General features: G+C 44.1%; 1 protein-coding gene across 9 annotated transcripts in view; it reads left to right on the forward strand.

The window, feature by feature from the left end:
• The first annotated feature begins 563 nt into the window (after positions 1–563).
• RBFOX2 (RNA binding fox-1 homolog 2) overlaps positions 564–23,696 on the forward strand; it is a 258,605-nt gene continuing 235,472 nt past the window's right edge. For all 9 annotated transcript variants that reach the window (XM_065887097.1, XM_065887096.1, XM_065887099.1 and 6 more), the window contains exon 1: positions 564–746. In XM_065887097.1, coding sequence (XP_065743169.1) covers positions 564–746 — 183 coding nt within the window. The remainder of the gene's footprint in view (positions 747–23,696) is intronic.

The following is a 23,696-nucleotide window of genomic DNA, read 5'->3' on the forward strand; positions in this document are numbered from 1 at the left end:
GGCCTCCCGCGCGGGCTGGAGTCCCAGATCCCGGGCCCTCCCTCCTTCTTTCTCTCTCCCCGCCTTCCCGGGGCTGCCACAGTGGCGGGTCGGAGGATCCCAGCCAGTCAGCTCGTTCCGGCCTCGAGCCCCACCTCACGGCAAATAAACACCCCTCCCCACGCCTAGGGAGCCCGGACCGCCCCCTTCCTCCCTCGGCCCGGCGTGTGGCGAGGGCCAGTGTAAGGGAACGAGCGCGGGCCGGCGGGCTAGCTCCGTGAGTCCGCGAGGCGGGGTGCGCGGCGGGCCGGGCCGGGCCGGAGATCGTGTGTGCGCGTAGGGGCGCGAACGAGTGCCCGTCGCGACCCGCCGGCTGCCCCGAGTCGGGAAGCCGGCCTGCCAGCGACCAGCGGCGACCGCCCGCCACCGGCGAGGGGGAGCCGGGCCCGCGCGCGCACGCACGTACGCACGCGTGGGCGGGGGCAGGCGCGCGGCCGCCTGTCGCGACAGTCGGGGCCGAGGCCCAGGGGGAGGTGGCCTGTGGCGGGTCGCCGGGCTCCCGGAGGCGAGGGGGGCGCGGGCGGATGGCGGAAGGCGCCCAGCCGCAGCAGCCGCCTCAGCTCGGGCCCGGCGCCGCTGCCCGGGGGATGAAGCGGGAGTCGGAGCTGGAGCTGCCGGTGCCCGGAGGGGGAGGAGACGGAGCCGAACCCGGCCTGAGCAAGCGGCCGCGCACCGAGGAGGCGGCGGCCGACGGTGGCGGGATGCAGGTGACCGTGCGGGGCGGGTGCCCAGTTACCGCGGGGGTGCGGCGCGGGGGCCGCGGGGCGACTCGGGGCTCCCGGGCTTGGAGCGGGGAGGGCTGCCCGGGGTCCCGGCTTGGAGGTGGGAGGGGGCCGGTCGGGGCCTGCTTGGAAGGTGGGGCGAGACCCGGCTTGGAGGCGAAGGGTGCAGGTGGAGCCTGGTGTGCCCCGGAGGGTCCTGATCCCTGAGGGGACGGGGGGCCACGTCGCATGAATAGGTGTTGGGAGGAAATTGAACGTGCTTGAGATGGATTCCATTTCTTCAAACCCTTCCTTAGTTCCTTGGGGTGGGGTGGAAGCCAAGAGATCCTGGGTCTGTTGTCCAGAGAGCCGGAGACCCAGTCAAGGACGGGGAGAGAGTGGTGGGAAACCTTCCGCAAAGAGGGAGTACCTTTTTGTCAGCTCTCGACACACAACTGGGATGGAGAAGGGGAGCAACATAGAAAGGAGAGGAGTGAAAAGCGAGAAACCTCCTCGAGAGCCCAAAGGGGATGTGGCTTAGATTGTGGGTTAAATCAGTTCCACAAGGAGTGTGAGAAGTACGAGGAGTTGGGTAGTGTTAGGGGACGCCGTGGTGCTCGAGCTCATTAACTTTGTGGAGCTACTGAGTCTGGCGACACAGGACCTGCCCCTCCTGTACTTTGCCAGTTGCATTTTATATAGCTGGGGCACCTACTAGTTCTTTAATGTCCTGGGGTATAAAAGAAAATTTATAGGGTTGTTAGAAGACTGGATTCTGAGTTGTGGACTCAGGGAGAAGCTGGTTGATTTGGATAGGGACTGGCAAATGTAGTGACGATGTCAGTTGACTTCGTAATTGGAGGAAGATCGTGAAACCTTCCCAGGTTTTAGGATTTGGTCTCTGTTCAGAACATACTTACTATGAAAGGGTGAGGCTTACCTCCCAGCAGTCGTTTAGACTTCTGCCTAATTCTCTTAGAATCACAGAATGTTAGAGATAGAAGGGACCAGAGACATCATCTTTGACTGGAGTTCTTAACCTGGATAGACTTGGAAGATTCTTATGCAAAATAGAACTCTTTGGTGGGAGAAAGTCAACAGTTTTCATCTTTTTTTATTCAAGTCCCAAAATGTTTTAACTACCTCGTTGTACAGATGGGGAATCAAAAATCCAGAGCAGACTAGTGACTTGCCTAGGGCCACTCACTTAGCTGGTAGTAAAACTAGAGCTAGAATCCTAGTCTTCTAATTCCTATTCCTGTGCTCTCTCCATTACAGCACTCTTGGAAATCTCTGCAGTGCTAAAAGACTTCCTGTGCTCTTCTCTCTCTGCTTTTCAAGGCTCTGTCTGACTTCCTGTGTTAGAGACGGAGCTGTATTTAAGCCTGGCATGTTTGCCGTGTGCTTCTTGGTCTCCCTTGCAGAGGCCACTCTATTACTTGTGTTGACTTGGGTAAAGTGACCCTCTTTGTGTTTATTTTTGAATTCTTTTGTTTCGTTTGCCTCCTTTTGTTCTCCATTTGAACTCCCTCAGGCAGAGGGCTTGTGAGAAGTAAAAGCTTGGGCCATGGAGAAAATATAGAGGAATATGGGGAGACTTAAGGTGAGGTGGGTTAACACTGGATGATGAGGAGAGAAGATTGGATGTGGGTGCTGGTGAGCATGTGCATATATCTGTGTCTGTCTGTATTCATTTATCATTTCTGTCAATCATGGTTAATAGTGAGACTCCCACTGCCTTCCCCACCTTTCCTCCTGGGGCCCATTATTTGCTGGTTGCCTTCAAATTGGCCAAGGATAGTAGTATTTGGAAATGGAGCAGTGTATAGGGACTTTGGAGTATGCAGAGGAAGCAGTGGATTAGGTCCTTTGGGTACAGATGGGCAACTTAGAATTATCCCACAGAGAATCCTTTTTTCACTCTGTGTACTTGTGGATCTTTATTTATTTTTCACTTTATGCATTCTCATTGTTGTAGTTCCAATATACCATGTGACACAGGTATTCAAATCATCCTTGATTTAGCCCCCTACCTTCAACTACCTGTATGGTTCTGGGAAAATCCCTTCTTTGGGGGCCTCTGTTTCCTTGGTTGTAAAATACAGTGTTGGTACAGGATGATTTCTAAGTTATCTCTAAAAAAATATGTCAGGTTCCCTGACCTTAAGGTACTTGGTGTCTGCAATCTAGGTGGGGAGTCAAAATGGGTGAAAAGTTATAAAAAAATAAAAAAGTGCACGTGTGTGGGTACGTATATGTATCATACATAGGTACGTATGCATATCACATATATATATGTGTATATATATACATACATATATATATATGAATTTTTTGGGTAAGTTCCAGAGGAATGAAAGTAGAGATACCACAGGGTAGATGTGTGTCGCAAGGCATTGCAAAATTTAGAGCCAAAGCATACAGAGGATTTGTGCCACTGGGGCCAGAAGAAAGAGATGGTCCTTCTTGCCAAAATGATCAAGGAAGGTTTTATGGGGAGGTTGAAATTTGAGGTATAATTGGGAGTAAAGGAAAAATAATGTTCATGAAAAGATAAAATTTAAGCCTAGGTCACCTACATCTCTGGGACCTTCCTATCATTCTGATAAGAAGGATAGGATATTTAATATTCATTTAACTGATGTTTATTGAACAGCTGCTAAGTGCCAGGTCCTGTTTTAGAGCCCAGGAAATATGGTAGTAAACAAAACAAAGACTCCGCTCTCACGGAACTAATATTCTAATTGAAAGGGACAGACAGTAAAGAAATCAACTATTATTTGGTGGTCCTAAGTGCTAAGAAGAAAAATAAAACAGGGGAAGGGGTAGAGAGTGGTGAGGAGGATGGTTAGGGAAGGCGTCTCTGATAGGTGACCTTTGGATGACCTGAGGGAATGGGCCTGTTCAGATATTTAAGGGAAGAGCTTTCAGGCAGAGGAACTGTGGGTACAGAGGCATTGACGGAGGAGTGCGCTTGATGTGTTTGAGAACAAGAAACCAGTGTAGCTGGAGGAGAGCGAGCAGGGGCGAGGCAGTTTTAGGAAATATCAGCGGTGTAGACATGCCTATAGGCCCACGTAAACATACACGTAAAAAATCTAGAGTAACTTGCTTTTTGGTATACGGGTTTGTCTTAAAGCACATGTTTTTTTTCTTATATCTTAACACAAATGGAGTTTCTCGGAGGTCATAGCTCTTCTGGGACGCCTTCCCTGACAGCTTAGTTCACACCAGTCAGACCCTCCTCTTGCCTCCTGTTTGTGTTGATGCTTAATTATGCATCATCTTGTATTGTCCCTTCATTGTTTTATTCTTGTTTCCCTAGTGATGCTGTAAGCTTCTAGAAGACAGGAACTATATTTTCTTCGTAGTTATCCTGTGTAATACGTTACAGTTTTGGGTACATAGTAAGTGCTCAATGCCTGTTAGGTTGAAGTTGAAATTTTACCTTTTTTAAATAATTAAGGGATAGAAAAAAAATCATGAAATTTAGGGGTGAAAGTACTTTCCGGAAATTCCCCAATCTTTTGAGTGTCAAAGGATTAACCCTTTTTTTTTTTTTTTTTTAACAGAAGTTAATTTCCCAAGACTACAGACTAAATGGAGCTATGGCTCTAAGCTGCAGGTTCCAACCCTGTTGATTTACAGCCACTAAACTTTTGGGATAAATTATTACTTCCCCAAGTGGAGCACCAGGGACACAAGAGAGTCTGTGGTGCTTCTGTTATAATCCTTATGCTAAGAAGGAACCCTAGAGAGGAGAGGAAGGGTCACTCCTTTTCAAGGCCAGTATCCAGAAGCTTTATGTGGATGGCAGAGGAGTTCACACAGCCCTGGAAACAGTTTAGAATTAGAGAATCCTGCACTGTAGAGTAGGAGGGAAGAGACAAGTTCAACCTGAAAACTGAAACACAGCTTGAGAGATGTAGTTAGTTGTTAAAGGAGGTATTTGGAAATATTGTACTCTAACCTGGTAGAAAGTTAAGTGAGTTATATATATAGATATTAGAGGTTTGTTTCACTTTAAGCAAGTCTGATATATGTGAAAAATTTGGGCTTTATTAAACGTACCAGGGAATAAATTATTTTGTTCAGCTCTTCTAGTGAATATAAACAATTTGATGAGCAAAAATTCAATTTTTGTGCAACTTTCTAGGAACTTAGCTGCTTCATAAGGCAAGGTGCACCTTAATTATTATTTATAGCTTTCAGCAAAATTCTTTATGGTAGTGAAATGTTGGAATGTGATTGTTACATGGCTAACTAACTGCTTCTGACCATAGAGTCATGAATCCATTGTAGCTAAGTGAGTTCAGAAGTTGTTCATGTTAGTGGTGAATCAGCCACTAGTAGCAGGAAGACTTTCTGGTCTCAGGGAAGGGCTTCCAGGTAGCCTGTAATTGCTCTGTAGATACTGTATTTCTTGAAGTACTTTATCTTGCCATTTGCTTGGTTCTGGGTTTCTTTCCTCCTAGGTGGATGTCTCTTTGGACTTTGAGTGTTTGGTGCTGAAACTGAACATGGTGCTACCATTTGGGTAGAGTTATAAAAACGATGTGCTTTCCTTCAAAGTGATTTTTTGAACTATATCTCACTAAAATTATTGAATTTTTCATTTCTACATGTCTTAATCTGCTTAGGCACCCTAACAAAATACCATAGACTGGGTGGCTTAAACAACAGAAATTTGTTTCTCACAGTTTCGGAGGCTGGAAGTCCAAGATCAAGGTGCTGGCAGATTTGGTGCCTGGTGAGGGCTCTCTTCCTGGCTTGCAGCCAGCTGCCTTCTTGCTCTGTGTGCTCTGTGCTCACATGGCCTTTTCCCCATGTATGCTAGTGGACACACACACACAGAGATCTCTTCCTCTTCCTATACGGGTCCTAATCCCAACATGGGGGTCCTACCCACATGACCTAATCACCTCCCAACAGCCCCACCTCCAAATGCCATCATACTGTGGGCTAGGGCTTCAAGATATTAGTTTGGGAGGGGACACAGACATTCATCCCATAATACTACCAGAGTGGTAAATATTGTAGTTGGAGAAATTGAGGCACAGTCATGTAAAAATTACTAATTTCTTTCAAGCCTCACAAGGAAGCTTGTGATTGTGAAACTGGGAATGTCTTTGAGAAGGAGAAAGATCTGAATTCAAAGTAGAATTATTCTTCACGGCAACTCAAGAGATTAGCCTGAGTTGAATTTGTCTCCTAACTTCCTCTCCCATTTTTCTAGCCACGTTGTCATTTTTTTTTTCTCTATCATACTGACGTGTGAACACAACAAAAAGCTAACTAGAGATTTAACTTTCATTTTGGTATAAAGCAGACTGATGCAGACAGGCCTCAAGATTACAGGGCTGGGAAAGAAATTCAATGTACTACTTGGTGTAAACAAGAATGTTGCTAGTGAATCTCTGGTTTGACATCTCTCAGGCCATCAGTTTGATATCAGGCTTTAATAATTTGTGGAAAAAATAAAGATGGTCATTTTAGTGAATGGACTTGTTTGAATTGTTTTTTTTTTTTTTTTTTTTTTTGCGGTCCGCGGGCCTCTCACTGTTGTGGCCCCTCCCACCGCGGAGCACAGGCTCCGGACGCGCGGGCCCAGCGGCCATGGCCCACGGGCCCAGCCGCCCCGCGGCACGCGGGATCCTCCCGGACCGGGGCACGAACCCGCGCCCCCTGCATCAGCAGGCGGACTCCCAACCACTGCGCCACCAGGGAAGCCCTGAATTGTTTTTTGATATGCATTTGTAAAGCATAGTAAACATCTTTTTCTGGGGCAAATGTGTACTTCATTCAGAGACAGAAGGGAAGAGCATGCGAGATGGTGGAAAGGAAATGGCAGTAATTGGAGCGTGAGCAAACAGATGGAGGAGGGATGGCGAGTGCATGTGGTGTTTAGGTGGCCCCTAGGAGTATTGAGTTTCCTATTCTCCCCCACAGCCCCAGTACAAGCAGGCAGCTTACATGGCTAAGGTTTCATTATCTAATCCATCACAGATCAGCCTGAATAAACCCATTGGCTGGCGCTGATCTAGTTAGGAGGGTAGTGCAAAGCTGCTTGAGCCAGGATTGGGGCAAATCGGATCAGAACTGCCATGTGAATCCTGGACATATTTCTGTAATTTGGGTGGTAAAGTAGTTTGAGAAATCATTTAAGAGAGAGCGCAGCGAGAGCAAGCAATCAGCCATGAGTGTTTTCAGATGTTGTCTAAGAGACCCTGAGGGGAAGGGTATGGAGGATTTGATAGATTTCAGTGGAGTATAGTCAGGTTGCTTTGGTTATTTGAGTCTGAACAGTTTTTGGTCACTAATGCTCAGGAGTGACCTTTTTGGAGCATTTGAAGATTCCAGTTGTGATCACTCAATTGTGTCTTCTCTGAGTGATCCCTTCACCTGAGACTGTATAATGTGCTTCCCCTCTCAATTTTCAGAGGGGAGATACTGTTGTTATTATTATTACCAACCTTAATATGTCATTATGTTTGTTATCCATACATGAAGTATGGTGTAGTGAAAGAAACACTATTTAGAATTTCTCATATTGGGGTTTGAATCCTGGTTCCTCCACCTACCAACCAACTGAATGACCGTTGGTAAGATACTTAACATCTGAGCTCCTGTTTACACATCTGTGAACTGGGGGAATTACTGCATCCGCTGATGAGCTGCTATAATGAGAAAGTGAGATTATTTAAAGCTCCCATCATGGAGCTCCGCAGTAAATGTTTATTTCTTGCCTCCCTTATAACCTGCTACGCAGCACTCAGCGAGTTCCTGCTTACTGCTCATCAGCATGGAGCGGTTAACGTGCTTCTGATTTATTAAGTGCCGGAGTTGGGAGTTACCTGAGATGAGCGTTGTGTGAAACCGGGAAATCTAATTGGTTTGACATCCGCGTGGAGGAGGCGAATGGACCTGGTCATGGTGGTCTCTCCAATGAGAGGAAGAGGAGACATTCACTTCTTTGCTAAGGACTAAAAGGACTCCTGAAGTGTCACTGTCCCTGCATTGGGCATGTGGACATTTCAGGAACCTGTGGGATCTCTCCTGGGAGTGTGGGTGACAGAGGCACTGGCCGTTTTGGTGGCACTTGGGATGCAGGAGTGGCGAAAATGTCATTTTGTTCCAAATTTTATAAGGTTTGTTGGTTAAATGTATTGCATCAAATAGATGGCACGTTTTGTTCTCATTTTTGTTTGTGGAACTTGGGCTGGGATGCATTTGTCTCTTGTGGTCTCTTTCTGGACTCTTCAAACCCACCCTCCTGGCTACTAACAGGGTCATCCATCTAAAAGAGCTTAAAATGATTTGATAGCTTATCTTTGACTTGTGGATAAAGTCCATTCCGTTTGGCCTACCAGGTCCTTCTGGCCTGACTTGTGCCTGCCTTTCTAGCTTCTTTCTACACTCCACCTCCAAGTCCATGGCAAGGGACTTGCAGCTTCCTGAGCGCGCTGTGCGGCCCAGGCTCATTCATACCTCTGTGCTTTTGTTTCTGTTCCACCTGAAATTCCTGCCTCACATCTCTCTCTCATTTGTAAGGCTCAATCTTCAAGAATAAGTTGGGATACAGATTCCTCCTGGATGCCTTTTGTCACTGCTCCCATCCCTCCCACATTCTTGCTGCTTTCCAGAACATCATGTCCAGACCTCTGTTTTAGGACTTTTAGATTAACATTTGTTCAACTGTCTGCCCCTCTACCCCCACCTAGACTGTGAGATCAGGGGAGCCTTTGGGATCCATAGGATCTCGCACTGTGCCTGGGCCGGAGTAAGAAACTGTCGTTCTTGTTGAAGTGAACTTTGTCTTCCTGCTCCTCAGTTGGGGCCAGCAGATGGCTTTAATTGTTTTTCCAGATTTTCGCTGGGGGGTCTAGTCCTTGGTCTGCTTTCCAGCTCCTCTGAAGACTAGGTGTTGTGGGATTTGTGAATGGTACCTGATCTTTCCATTGATATCAGGGTTAAAGGTGAGAGAGGGGTCTTTGAAAACCGAAGCTGGGGTGGAACTTAACTGCCGAATGTGTCGGGTGGGCATGGCAACCTGATGTTTCATTTCCTGTGCTCAGATATTAATTGAGAGCACGTGCATGTGTATAAAAAGTGCCTTTGTGATGGGGTGGCTGAGGAAAGTAGAGGAACCACACGATTAAGGGGCAATTAGAGCTAACCTGTTCCAGTTCATTGGAGCAGTCTGTTGACCTACCTTTTACGGTGCTGCTGAGAGATTCTGGAGTGTTGCAGTTCAGATGTATTACCACCATTTGGGAGTAAACCCATTTGATCGACTGTGGACTTTAGCCTTTCTGTTCTCAACCAGTGAATTTCGTAAGCTATTATAGCTTGTTTTTATGGATGCAGGAAAAATACCCAATTGAGACACCTCACGGAATATATGCTATTTTTCAGATCATTCTTTGGCTGTGTTTGAAAATGAGGATAATTGATACGTTCTTTTATTTTTATTTTTTTGGTCTGCGTAGGGTCTTAGTTGCTGTGTGCAGGCTTTCTCTAGTTGTGGCGAGCCAGGGCTACTCTTTGTTGCAGTGCACAGGCTTCTCATGCAGTGGCTTCTCTTGTTGCAGAGCATGGGCTCTAGGCGTGTGGGCTTCTGTAGTTGCAGCAGGCGGGCTCAGTAGTTGTGGCTCGCGGGCTCTAGAGCGCAGGCTCAGTAGTTGTGGCGCACAGGCTTAGTTGCTCTGCGGCATGTGGGATCTTCCCAGACCAGGGCTCGAAACCGTGTCCCCTGCACTGGCAGGCAGATTCTTAACCACTGTGCCACCAGGGAAGTCCCTGATATAGATCTTTTAAATCTCAGCTTTGGAGACAGATTCATAGAAGTATTTTACAGGAATCTTCTCTCCCAGTCCCTTGCTATCCCCACCTCCTTCCCTTTCAGCTTCTGATCTGTGCTCCTATGTAATAATCCTCGCCTGTTTTCCAGCCTTGAGACTTCCCTTGCTAGTTGAGTTGGGGCCTCTTTAAAGGCAAATGGGCATACTTTATAGTGCCTCTGGCTTTTTGGATTCTGAGTGAATAAAGCAGTTTCTAAAAAGGGAATGAGGGAGACCAGTTATATCACTTCCTTCTGACATGTGCTGCACATACGTGGCATCTAGAAATTTCAGCTGAGGATTCAAGGCACAGCACACATGATAAGTACCACTTATGAAGTAGATGACAATTTTGAATAACCAAATGATAATGGTTGAGTAACTGCTTAGAAACCTATTTTCCCAAGGGTGGAAACCGAGCCTTTGAAATTTAGACTTCCACATGGGTGTGTTCAACCATAATACTCGGATTTTTTAGGGACCTAAGTCCCTAGATAATACCCTGGTATGTGGGACTTTTCCCATATAGGGGCTGGTTCCCTGGTTTCTCCTTTGCCGAGGAAAAGAGGTTTTGCACTGAGTATTGGATATTTTATTCCAAGCATATGGTTTTTGAGGAAGCATACTGTTTATTTTTCTTTGGGGCTGCATTGATTTAGCTGGATCCTAAATTGTTAATACCACAAGCAAAGCATGATTTCTTGTGAGGGATGGGCGGGGGAAGCTGTGGGAGTCTCTCAGCTTTGGGGTTCGGGGTGGGGAGCAGGAGCCACGCTGGTAGAACGAGAGGAGCTGCACACGTGGTCTCGGGGCGCCGTGGGGTTTGCATGTGGGCTCCAGCGCATGCTGGAGTTGGAACACTTTTGGAACTGAGGCTCATGGGAAGTTCTTCCAGTTGCTTTATTTTGAGCAGCATTTTCCTCTGCAGATCGGCAGCTGTTTGGAGGAGGGGGCATTCGTTGCTGTCAGCCAGGATGATTTCCAGAGCAGACCTGTATGGATTTCATTTATTTCACATTTATTTCAGGGGTATGTGGCCTGTCGTGAGTCAAGAGGACTTTGGTTCCATTTTCCTGGAAGTTGGTGGGCTTCTGTGAGCCTGCTCTATTTATCTTGGACGGTTAGGCGAGTAAAAAAGCAGCTGCATAGTTAGCCCTTGTTGCAGGGAGCTTAGTTTCATAGGTCATCCTCTCGGGGATTTTTGTACAGTCACATTTACAGCCTTGAGTTTTCTTTGCCTTTTTTCCCCCTCTCTTTTTCCATCTGAAGTTCAGTGCTCCATAAAAATTCTGAGGAAGGTGGGTAATAATTTGAGGTAGAAGACAGGAATTGTTTAGTTTCCTCCCCACCCCCATTTCTTGCCCAGCCTTCCCCCACCCCCGTCCTTTGCAAAAGAATCTGCAAATGAGGTCGCTTATCCCCTAGTCAGACTGGCTTGTCCCCTGATCTGTCTGAATATGTGGCTTTGACAACTTTTACCTGCTATTTCTTGGTTTCTAGGGGAGGGGATAGTAAGATCGTGTGATTTCAAAGCAAGAACTGGCAAAATTGGAAGATGTCTTGTGGTGGCTCCCAGCACCCACAAAGCTGAGCTCATTGGCTTGCACCTCATACAGACTTCCAGGAACACTGTCACTGTCGGTGGCTGGCACGATGGCCTTAAGGACTTTGTTGGCACTTCAGGAAGTCTCCACAATGGCTGCCTCTCACAGTGGGAGCGCTGACAAAGTTTATGGGGAGTCGGTAGCACTTGTTTTGAAAGTATGACTCTGGTCTTAGGCTGCACATCTCTGTGAGGGGTCAGAGGTGGCCTTGTTTGAAGAATGGAGAGTAGTGCCCTACACCTGTCACTTAGGTGGCCCGTTTCCTACTTGTCTGTGTTTGCTATCCTCACATACAAATTTCATGGTGTGTTTTGTATGTTGTGTTCACACTTGAAGCCATAGCCTGATTGGTGACTTTTAGTAAGGTAATTTGGCTAATCTGGTATCATCCTGGACTTTGAAGTGATGCTGGTCATATTTAAAAGGTCTGTGTCAGGGCTTAGAAGTTGATATTTCTGTTGATGGCCTCCTCCCCTCCCCAGCTGCCGCTCATTATTCATTAGATACACATCTTTTGTCCGCTTCCTTTGTGTTACAGGTCTTTAGCTGCTGTTGTGATACTAAGTAGATATTTTTGCTGCAACATTTTGGCTCTGAGCTGGCTGTGTTTTACAGTGTTGCAGATTAGTTGGCTAACTTTGGCACGTGGCGTCCACAGAGCAGAAGCCTTTCAGAGAGGTGCTTATCACGGACCATTAGTGATTTTTGTCAGCTGTATAAAAATGCTATGATTAACCGATACCCAGGTATCCATGTAGATGAGCAGTTTTCCTTTATGCTTACTTGGCGCTTCTCTCTCTAGGAGTAGTCGGGAGTAAGTGTTCCCTGGTAGGCTTTGTGTTTTAATCCTGGGAAGGCTGTCTTAAGAAACCTTTATATTTGATTTTCTCGAGGTTGGTGTAGGGATCATTTACCCTTACTGAATTTTAGCTTCACTATGAATTGTTTTCTGCAGTGTTAATTTTAGGCAAGTAGTAAATACTTCTTTGGTTTAACAGTATCCCGGAGTTTGAAGAAACCTACAAAAATTGATTGGTCCAGCATCTTGTTTTAAGCAAGGAAATGGTCTAATTCATGTTATCCCAAGCCGTTTTTTGTTGATTGCTCCTTGTGAAATGATAATAGGTGTCATTCTGACACACACACACACACACACACACACACACACACACACACAGAGTCAAATAACTTTGGAATAGGGTTAAACAGAATTTAAACTATCTCATTTTACTTTTCATAAGCAGATGTTGTGACTCTATATTTATAAAAAACATATTTAGTGAAGCATCTTCCTCTCTTCCCTGTTCTCCACCTGCCCTGTTAGTTTCTTGTTATTCCTCCCCCTTTCTTTTTACACAAACACTAGCATACTCCACACATTGTTTTTGCACCTTGCTTTTTTCACTTACTGTATCAGGTTAATTTTTTTAATGTAACAGGGTCTGTTAATATTTTCATTAATGATTTCTACTTTTTGTGTGTGTGTGTGTGATGCTTAGAAAAGTTTTTCCCACTCTAAGATTATAAAAAACAGAATGGGCTTACAGACAGACAGACCTGACTTGGACCCCTAGCTTTGCCACATCACAGCTGTGTGATCTTGGTTAAGTTACGTAACTTTTCTAAGGCTCAGCTTCTTCCCTTATAAAATACGTTATAGGATTGGTATAAGAATTAAAAGAGATAATGTATGTAATGTGCTTAGTTCAGAGCCTGACACGTAGTAGGTGTTCAGTATACAATAGCTGTTTTTATTATAATTACCAAGCCCTGTTTTCTTATATCCCAGTGCTTTTTGACTTCCTTAAAGGCAGGAACAGTCTCTTAATCTTTGTGTCCTTGGTTCCTCCATCAGTGCCAGGGATAACTAATAATAATAAGTCAGTAAACGTTTGTTGAAAAAATAAACCAACCTTTATACAATCTTTTTTTTTTTAATTTAATTTATTTATTTAGTTTTGTCTGCGTCGGGTCTTAGTTGTGGCATGCGGGCTCTTCGTTGCAGGGTGCGGACTTCTCTCAAGTTGAGGTGCTCGGTCTCAGCAGTTGCAGCACGCGGGCTTAGTTGCCCCGCAGCATGTGGGATCTTGGTTCCCTGACCAGGGATCGAACCTGTGTCCCCTGCATTGGAAGGCGGATTCTTAACCGTGGGACCACCAGGGAAGTCCCCAATCTATTTTTTAAAATGTCCTTAATAATTGTTGTTGCTTTTTGTGTAATCATCATGTCTGGATGTACCTAATCCTCAATAATTATAATTATACTTATATGATGTTTTATAGTTTATAAAGTGCTTTGACACAAGTCTCAACTTATTCCCTGTAACAAGCCCAGAAGGTAGGTGATTCTTCTTCCCATTTTTCAGATGGTGAAAATATACATCTCTAAGCCTCAAGACAGGGAAGTGGCAAAACTGATGCTTGTACCCAGATATTATGGCTTTTTATCCAGTAACTTTTTTGCTGAGCCTCATGTCTCTTGGACCAAAGGGTATGATTGATAAGGAATGGAGTGAATATGTGCTTCATTGTATGCCACGTTTAATATTGAAAACATTTTACTCATTACCTGACAGTGGATTCGTGTAGCACTTGAAGTCAACACTGAACCCCAGTTTTTTTCTTCAATAATTTGGATCTAGCCAGTGTTTTGAATTGGGATTTTGCTAAAATTTATCATGTACTTGTATGTGCCAAGCATTGTGGGAGAGATTTTATGTGTTTATCTCACTTTCCTGTAGTACATATTGGGAGGAGTTAGATGGGATAGTTGGTTGCTGTATGTATGGTAGTTTGTTATTGTTGTTTGGTTTTTGCCTTAAAGTTATCAGTCTCTAATTTTATTATCAATCAAGTAATGGGTCAACAATAGCTAAGTCAATGGATTGATAATGGTGGGTAGTATAAAATCATGAGAGCTGAGGGCATCTCAAAGTTACCTGGACCAGCTCTCTTGTTTCGGTCAGGTGAAATAGATGCTGTGCCCATTTTTATGGAGAAGTTATGTCAGGCTCAGAGAGGGTATGAGAAAGCAAGCAATAAGCTCAGACTTTCAGCTCTAGGACTAAATAGAATCATTTTTTATTCTTTTTTTGTAAAATTTATTTATTTATTTAATTTTTGGCTGCATTGGGTCTTCACTGCTTCACGCGGGTTTTCTCTAGTTGCTGAGAGCGGGGGCTGCTCTTTGTTACGGTGCGCGGGCTTCTCATTGCAGTGGCTTCTTTTGTTGCGGAGCATGGGCTCTAGCATGTGGGCTTCAGTAGTTGTGGCACGCGGGCTCTAGAGCGTAGGCTCGGTAGTTGTGGTGCACGGGCTTAGTTGCTTCGCGGCATGTGGGATCTTCCCCGACCAGGGCTCGAACCCGTGTCCCCTGCATTAGCAGGCGGATTCTTAACCACTGTGCCACCAGGGAAGCCCCTCATTTCTTATTCTTTTCTACTTTTTGGGTGTGATTTCTCTGGGAGTTTCTTATATGGAGTTTTTTTTTTTCACCTTTTACATTTATTTTTTAAACATGTAATGTATGTTCACGTGGTTAATGATTCAAACTATGCAAGAGATTGAAGAGTAAAAAGTCTCTGCCTTTTCCCAGCTACCTAGTTTCTCTCCTTGGAAGTAACCAGTATGGTTAGTTATCTGGGTTTCTGTCCAGAGATAGTATCTACGTAATATTTTCTCCACCCCCTTTTAAAAACTCAAATGGTAGTATGAATATTCATATGCTTTTCTTTTCTCTATAGTATTTGGAGATCATTTTATATCAGCTTGTAAACTTTTTTTCTCTATTTGTTAGGTTTCTGGAATTAGGATTATTCTGTTCTGCTCTACTGAGATAACTACATCTAAATGTCTCTGGGAAGGATGACTCTGATTAGTACAGGATCTCATAAAGTAAGAGTCTGCATTTTTATGGAATCATGGAGTCACAGGGTCAGAGACCTAATCTGCATCTCTCTTCTCTCATGTGAATATCCATAAATCCCTGACTGATGATACCTTTTAAAGATGCTTGAGTACAATGTAGGCATCTTCAACTCTCCACCTGCTCCAATCAGCTGCTCCTGGTCCTATCTTTTTGTGGTAGTAGGGCCCATTTGGGGTCAGGTATTCCATTTGTCATTGAGTTAGTAATGATACTCTGGATCTGCCTTGAGTCATTGCATATAGAATCTCAACTGCAGTGTGATTTTATTCCGTGTGACATCTTCTATACCAGACATATCCAGAATGCCTAAGTTTATCCTGATTGAATGTTATTGCTGTCAGGAGGCTGTTCAGTGAGCCAAGTTTGGTGCTGAATTGTGAGAAAGAAAGGTTTGGTTCCTAGTAGGTGTTTGCATCTCAGCAGCCACAGTTGCTGTTAGTTTCACTTTACTCCTGTGTTTGTGGAAAGCCCAGGATTGAGTGAATGCTCTTCATCCCTGGAATATGACCAGTCTGTGACTGAGACTCGATGGGAAGTAAATAGATATGGTTCAACAAACAGGGAATATTTTTCTTTTGTTTTGTGGACAGTAGTGGATTCTGATTCAGACATAGAATTAAGGATTTCAAGTTTAGGCTTTGATTCTAGCTCAGTTAACCTTTACACACTTCTGCATTTAAAGACGTGAACTAAAACAGTGCTTTTCAGAGTTGGCTTCTGCAATGGACCTTTGTCTTCACAAAAATATTATAGAGGAGGTAGCATTCCCGCTGTTTGGAGAATGAGGCCAGTGGGGATGCGTCTTGCATTCTGGATGAATGTTGACCTCCATTGTGTGGTGATGCTAATCTCACCATACAATCTTTCTGGTCACAAGGCTTTGCAGGGAGTGAATTAGGCCCACTCCGTCTCCATGACCCCACACAGTGAATGGAAGCAGGCAGGGCACCAGATGCTGTGTTGCTTCCCCTGTTGCGTCTTCCTTCACACTCGGTGTAATGTTTCCAGGCATTTGTGCAACCTGAGAGCAGAAAGTGCCTGTCTTAGCAGTCGAGAGATGGGTTGGCAGGTGGCTCAAGTTACTCCATGTTCCTGATAAGAGCCACTGATGCAGGCTGGTGGCTCCTGTGGGGTGGGAGCTGTATTGCCAGTGCCCTGCCCAGCAGGAATGGTGGTTTGGGTCTCTGTGGTGTTCTAGGACTCCAAGAATGTACCCAAAGGCAGTTTGAGAGGTCTGGCCAACATCTCTAGGGAAGTAGCACAATTTAGGAAGCACATCTTGCTTTAAAGGATATGGGTCTTAGGAAGTGGTGGCACACAGAGGAAGAAGCATCAACATTGAAAATATGAAGTGCAAACCCGAGGAATAGAAATGGAATTTTATTATTCCACCTCTTAACCTAAAACGCAGTTGAAGAATTTATTGAGTCAGGTAGTGCTGGGCACAGTGATGACTAGGACTTGGACTTGCGGTGGGAAAGTGGATGTATACACAGATAATTTTAATGCAATGTGATCGTTTCTCTGATAGAGGCTCACACTGAGCATGTCAAAGCCTGGTGCTCTGGTAACATATATTCTGTGTGCCACTCTATCAGAGCAGTTATCACCTGTATTAAAATATTGGGGTAAGAGGTGCCATTCTGCCTAGGTTCAAATTCTCTCTCTGCACCTACTTAGCTGTGTGTCCTTTGGGCAAGTCACTTATCTCCTCTGTGCTTCAGTTTTTCATCTGTAAAATGGGGATAATAATAGTTTCTCACAAGGTTGTTGTATTAGATGAGTTCATAGAGTAAATATAATATGCTTAGAAGAGTACCAGGTCCACGGTAAGCGTATATAAGTGCTATCTGTTGTTACTGTGGTTGTTAACAGTACCAAACAGGGGCACTGGAGACCATGGCAAACCCATGACCAGTGGTGGTACAGAGGTCCCCACTGTATTCACTTACTGTATTCATAATACCGTATTCATTGCTGTATTCACCGAAAGATTTTTTGTGGTGACTATGCCAGGTACCGCACGGAAGCAAATGAATGAGATGTTAACCGGCTATGTGACTGCACAATACGTGATGAGAGTCAAGTATTTGGCAAGTGTGTAAGTAAGAGGAATATTGACGTGAGAGGCTTCAGTATCCCATGGCAGTTTCAGAGAAGGGATCTTGCTGTTGCTTTGGAGGCCCTTTAGCTTTCTTGACATTCTGAGTATAGGTTATGTATCTTACTTTAAGGTAGGACAGTACTTGACTATTTCAGATAGGTAGGTATCTTTCCTGTTTTTTAAAAACCTCTAGGAGAAGGCATGTTAGATCAGAATCTATCCATCAAGCCATCTATCAGTCCTTTCTTACTTTCCTCTCTCCCTCCTTCTCTACAAGGGAAAAGTTGCTAATATTTAAATCACTTTCCTTGTTCTTTATATTAAAGTAAACTTCCCATGTTGTACAAAAGGCCTTACCCTTTTGCTCAGTCATTCATTCATTTAATAGCATTTGAATGTTATGACATGCTAGATGCCAGGATTATGGAGTTAAAGGAGGTTCTTATGGAACCCGGGAGGCTTATTGGGGAAGGTTTCTGGAACAACTATACAGTAAAAGAAAAACTTGGTAGCACAGTGTATTATAAGGGTGTAGGTAGAGAAATAGGTACTTATATTGCTGGTGGGGTGAAAAGTCACGTAACTTCCACAAAGAGCTATTTAGCAATGTCTGTTAAAATACATATATTCTTTGACCCAGCAGTTCCATCTCTAGGAATTAATTCTACAGATACTATTGTGTCTGTGTGTAAGAATATACAGTACAGAATTATTTGAAATAGCAAAAGGTTGAAAAAAATCCAAATGCTCTTTGACAGGAAATCTGTGAATTAAAATAAGATACATTCTTAAAATGGAATATCATGCAGACGTTAAAAAGAATTAGACAGCTCTATATAAACGCATTTAGAAGACACTAAAATACATTCAGTGTGAACAGTCACGGTGCTGAAAAAAGTGTATAGTTTGTTACTATTTGTGTAATGAAAAAAGTATATATCCGTATACTTAGTACACATAGACTCTCTTTGCCAGGAAATGCAAGATTCTGGTAACATTGGTTGCCTCTTGGGAGGGGTATTGAGTGATGAAGGAATGGGTTATAGGTGAAGATTTAATTTTCACTGTATACCTTTTGTGCCTTTTGAATTTTGTATTACATGCATGTATTGTTTTAAAAATAAAATAGTTTATTAAAATTACATAGGAGGGACTTCCTTGGTGGTACAGTGGTTAAGAATCCGCCTGCCAATGCAGGGGACATGGGTTCGAGCCCTGGTCCGGGAAGATCCCACATGCCACGGAGCAACTAAGCCCGTGCGCCACAACCACTGAGCCCATGCTCCACACCTACTGAAGCCCGCACGCCTAGAGCCCGTGCTCCACAACAAGAGAAGCCACCGCAAGGAGAAGCCGGTGCACTGCAAAGAAGAGTAGCCCTGCTCCCCACAACTAGAGAAAGCCTGTGCGCAGCAGTGAAGACCCAACGCAGCCAAAAAAATAAAATTAAAAAAGAAAAAAATTACATAGGAATAAGTACAGGAGCTACTTTACTTATGATCCTTGAACTTGCTAATTTTCATAGAAAAATGAATAAAGTTACGTGTTAGAGCAAAAGTGCGAATTCTGCTTATCACAAGCAAAGAAAAAATAGTACTGGTGGTGGTACATGGTCATTTAAATTTTGTCTGTCACACTGTTTATTGGTATATAGGATGTTTCCAGTGCTTTTAACTATGTCTTATTATATTTATTTATTTTTTTGTGGTACGCGGGCCTCTCACTGTTGTGGCCTCTCCCGCTGCGGAGCACAGACTCAGCAGCCATGGCTCACGGGCCCAGCTGCTCCGTGGCATGTGGAATCTTCCCAGACCTGGGCATGAACCCGTGTCCCCTGCACCGTCAGGCGGACTCTCAACCACTGCGCCACCAGGGAGGCCCTATTATATTTATTTTTAACGGTCTTATTCAGTAAGGATAAAACCTGATTATAACGAAAATACTGATATGAAAAGGTGGATAAATGTAGAGATGAATAAAAATGGAGGTGATGTTAGGAAATGGTAAATGTTGTATATGTGTACGGGATGATTCATTCAACAACAGATGATAATAAAGGGCCAAGTGCAAATCAACATGAGTTGACAAGAAACAAAACAAGTCAGAACCACTACCATAAGCCTCTCTAGTTTTCTTAAGAAATGTCCCCTCACTAGAGGTGCACCCATGGGTTCCTTGGATTTTTTTCACGTTGGAATTTTATGAACCAATGGACTTAGGAGCAGCCTTTCATTCCAGACATAACCTGATGGTAAATAAAGGAGCTTCTGTACCCTGATAGGAGTGAGCACAGGGTTTCTATGGCAGCATAATAGAGGAATTCTTAGCCAGCCAGGCTGGGATGGGCGCAGAGAGAGCATTCTGCAGAAGCCACTGGTGAGTACTAAGTGAGTGAGCAGGGCTTAGGCAGGTAAAGGAGAGGGAGGCTCAGGCCATCTGGGCAGGAGAGGCAGAATGTCCAGGGATCAGGTGTGAGAGGACCTTCATTGGGTCCATGGGGAGGGCAGAGGATTTTCCCAATCTGCCTTTGGTAGTTAGTCCCTCCTCAGACAGCCATCCCCTTGCAGTCATGTACCATTGTTCACGAAGCTGACTAGAAGACGGTGATTGGATTATCCTGCCACTCTCGGAGCATAACCTCATAGAGGTAGGGGAGTAGAGACACTGTCTTAGTTCATCCAAAAGAAAAAAAAAGGTAAGAGAGAGCAAAGAAAACCTGTATTTGATTATGTTGTATATATGTAGATGTGCCTTCTAGCAGAATTATTATTTTTTTTTCCGTTGTCTTCATCCTAGAAGAAGCTTTACTCTGTTTGGAATCACAGTTTGAGTGCTGCATGGAAACAACTTGAACCTTATGTTCCATTTCATTATATTTAAATTTATGTGAAGCACTTTCTACCACTTAGGCATGCATTTTGCTCTTCATAGCATGGAATGCTGTAACAAAATGTTTCGTCCATCAGAGGCTTTCTCAACATTTTACGAGCGTTTAAGTGCTTAATCTCCACAGTGTGCAGGGTAGGTGGCAGGTGGTCAAGTGATATTTTTTTCACGTATCTTGCATATTCTCATGTTTTGGTGGTTCATGCCTCTTAAGGAGAAATTTTCCCCTTTGAAGCTGAAATACCCTATGCTTTGAATCCAGTCAAAGACAAATTATTCTGGAAAGCTTGAACCAAACCTGGTCAGATGCTTCTGAGTTATGATAGAGGGATTGAAATAAACTTTTTCAGCTAAAAATAATTTTGCTCACAAGTTACCAAAAATGGCCGACTAGAAATGCTTTTAAGATACTTGTCCAAGCTACCATAAGCCGAAGGTCAAGAAAAAAGTTTAGAACACATTTTGAGAAATGATTGGCTCTATTTTGCCAAAGCTTTTGCCAAGCTTCTTATTCCATAATTGCCCTGAGAGACAGAAACTGGTGGAAAGTGTTATGCCTGAGATTCACTGGGAACCTAGACGTTCTTCAAGTGGAACACGTAGGCTGCCTGTTTCTTCTGACAGTAAACTCATACTTCTGGGAGGCATTAGGGTTAGATGAAAATGAGACACTTAATTCTAAAGATATTGTACAATTACCTATGCTAATTAATTATTTAAAACCTATCTCCTGTTGCAGAGCAGTTCTTACTCTCAGGGAATATTTGTTAGTCTTCACAGAGAGCCAAGTGCTGGGTCTTTAGCACGTGGTACTGCCATTGATGCTCTGTTGTTCTGTTAAGGTACTTCTCTGCATCTCACTGAATAGTGGACAGTTAAGGGCAGCACTTTATGTGCAGTATGATCGGTTGTCACTGGAGTTTATATTTATGCTTCATTCTAAAACCTCAGTGTACCTTACTGATTATGCAGAGGGTCCCTTTGCAGCAGCAGTTTGCACCACTGATTGCTGGTGGTAGCCTTGAGAAGGCATGGTGACTCTCCTTAAGGTTGCTTAGTATTGTAGAATAAAGTCTTGATTTAGAATAAAATTTAGAGCTTTTTTCCTCATAAAAATTGCTCTTTTAAATAGAGCTAATATAAAGCCATGATGTTTTTCCTTCCTAAATTTAACACGTATTTATTGAGCCTCTGATGTGTATGAGGTAATGAGAAGGGAAATTGACCGAGCTCATGTCAGAGGACCTCTGTCTTCCTTCAGTTAGAGAAGAACAGTAGCCTGTAGGCAGGGATGGTAATGACACTCTGAGATGGTGGAGAAATTTTAGAGGTAGGTGTTGTTCCAGTGTAATAAGCATTCATTAAAAAGTAGAATAGGGCTTCCCTGGTGGCGCAGTGGTTAAGAATCCGCCTGCCAATGCAGGGGACATGGGTTGGAGCCCTGGTCCAGGAAGATCCCACATGCCACGGAGCAACTAAGCCTGTGAGCCACAACTACTGAAGCCCATGCGCCTAGAGCCTGTGCTCCGCAACAAGGAGCCACTGCAATGAGAAGCCAGCACACTGCAATGAAGAGTAGCCCCCACTCGCTGCAACTTGAGAAAGCTGGGTGCAGCAACAAAGACCCAACGCAGCCAAAGATAAATAAAAAAATAAAAACAAGTACAATAAAAGGATTGCTAAGTCTCAGTTAAGTGCCAGCTTGGATTGAGGTGGTCTTGGTGATTTCTTAACTTCATCAGACGGTACTCAGAAGCCCACAAGTGTAGCTAAGTGCGCATTACCCTGGGCTGAGCGTCAGTAAACTGGGACAGACAGCTTCAGGTGGAGGAAAGGGGCGGGAGAAGACAAAGGATAGGAAGCTTGTGACAGGAGTTTGAGATCTTGATGTTAGAAGAGTTTAGGTAGTGATGATTCCTAAGGAATGGTGATCAAATGGATGATTGTGATAGAGGTCAAGTCCTCTGGAAATAAGTAGGTTGAAGAACTTGGAGGCTTTGGAAGGGTTGTCAACTGGAGGTTGAGGAAGTAGAATGATGTGTAAGCATAACTCAGTAGTTCTCGACTGGGAGAGGTTTTGCCCCCCAGGGGATGTTTGGCAATGTCTGGAGACATTTTTGCCTCTCCTAACTGGAGTTGCTGCTGGCTTCTAGTGGGTAGAAGCCCGGGATGCTGCTTTAACACTTGAAAATGCACGGGGCAGCTCCCTACAGTGAAGGATGATCTGGCCCAGAATGTCAATAGCATTGAGGTTGAGAAACCCTGCATTAACTTTAAGAGTTGTTGAGTAAAGGCAACAGAATATGATTATTTCCCTCCCCTTCCTCTCTGTTTCTTAAAACAGGGACCAGTTGTTAGGTAGAACTTTTTGACTTATTATAGGTGGCATACAGTTGTTACCCAGTAAATGTTTGCTGAGTGACGAATGGTATGAATTGATAGAAAAGCAGCAATGGGGAGCAGAAAGAATGCCAACTCCTAGCAACGGCCTTTAGGCTTTGGAAGACTGTGAGGTATACATATGGGAAAAATGAATTAATATTAGGGTGCAGGAGAAGTATTGAGAGAGTGAAGAAGAAATCAAAATTGTAGAGGTGTGGAAAGGGGAGCTACCCAAGGGGGCCCAGTTGAGCTGGTCGAAAGGCAAAGAAGGGGGTGAGAAGGAGCAAAGATTTTCGTTGTATGTAGGGTTCAAGAGTTCCAGGAGAGGTAGTTGGAGATGGGTCTTTTTTTTTCTTTTTTTTAAAAACACATTTATTTATTTATTTATTTATGGCTGCGCTGGGTCTTCGCTGCTGTGTGCGGGCTTTCTCAGTTGCGGCGAGTTGGGGCTACTCTTCGTTGTGGTGCCCGGGCTTCTCATTGCGATGGCTTCTCTTGTTGTGGACCATGGGCTCTAGGTGCACGGGTTTCAGTAGTTGTGGCATGTGGGCTCAGTAGTTGTGTTGCATGGGCTTAGTTGCTCTGTGGCATGTGGGATCTTCCCGGACCAGGGCTCGAACCCGTGTCCCCTGCATTGGCAGATGGATTCTTAACCACTGTGCCACCAGGGAAGTCCCGGGGTGAGTTTTCCGAGGAAAGTTATTGCAGGTTAGCAATCAGGAAGAACTTACTAATGTAGGAGCTTCTTAGAACTAGAAGAGCCCTAAAGTTCCTTTTGGAATGTTGGTGTGATAGAAACCTTAGTAGTTTCTGTTATGTTCTGGGAAAATTCTATACATGTGTATACATATAGACGTACATACATGTTTGTATACCTGAAGTCTCTTCGTTGCTTTTCACTGAACAGAACATCTTGCAGGATATTTTGTTTCAGTTTGTACAGAGCAACCTCATTCTTCTGAAATGACCACATAGTATTCCATAGTAAGTTTTTTTTTTGTTGTTGTTGTTGATGTTTTAAAATCATGATTTGTTTAAAAATTTCCTATTGCTGGACATTTAGGTTGTTTCCAGTCTTTTGTTAGTAGAAGCAGTGCTGCTTGTGTATGTAGGTAAGTATATGGGGACAGATTCTGAGAAGTGGAATTGTTGGGTCTCTAGGGTATGTTCATTTAAACTTCTGATAGGTATTGCCAAGCAGCCTCCAAAAGCG

Source organism: Phocoena phocoena, chromosome 11 (assembly GCF_963924675.1).
Source record: "Phocoena phocoena chromosome 11, mPhoPho1.1, whole genome shotgun sequence".
Lineage (NCBI taxonomy): Eukaryota > Metazoa > Chordata > Mammalia > Artiodactyla > Phocoenidae > Phocoena > Phocoena phocoena.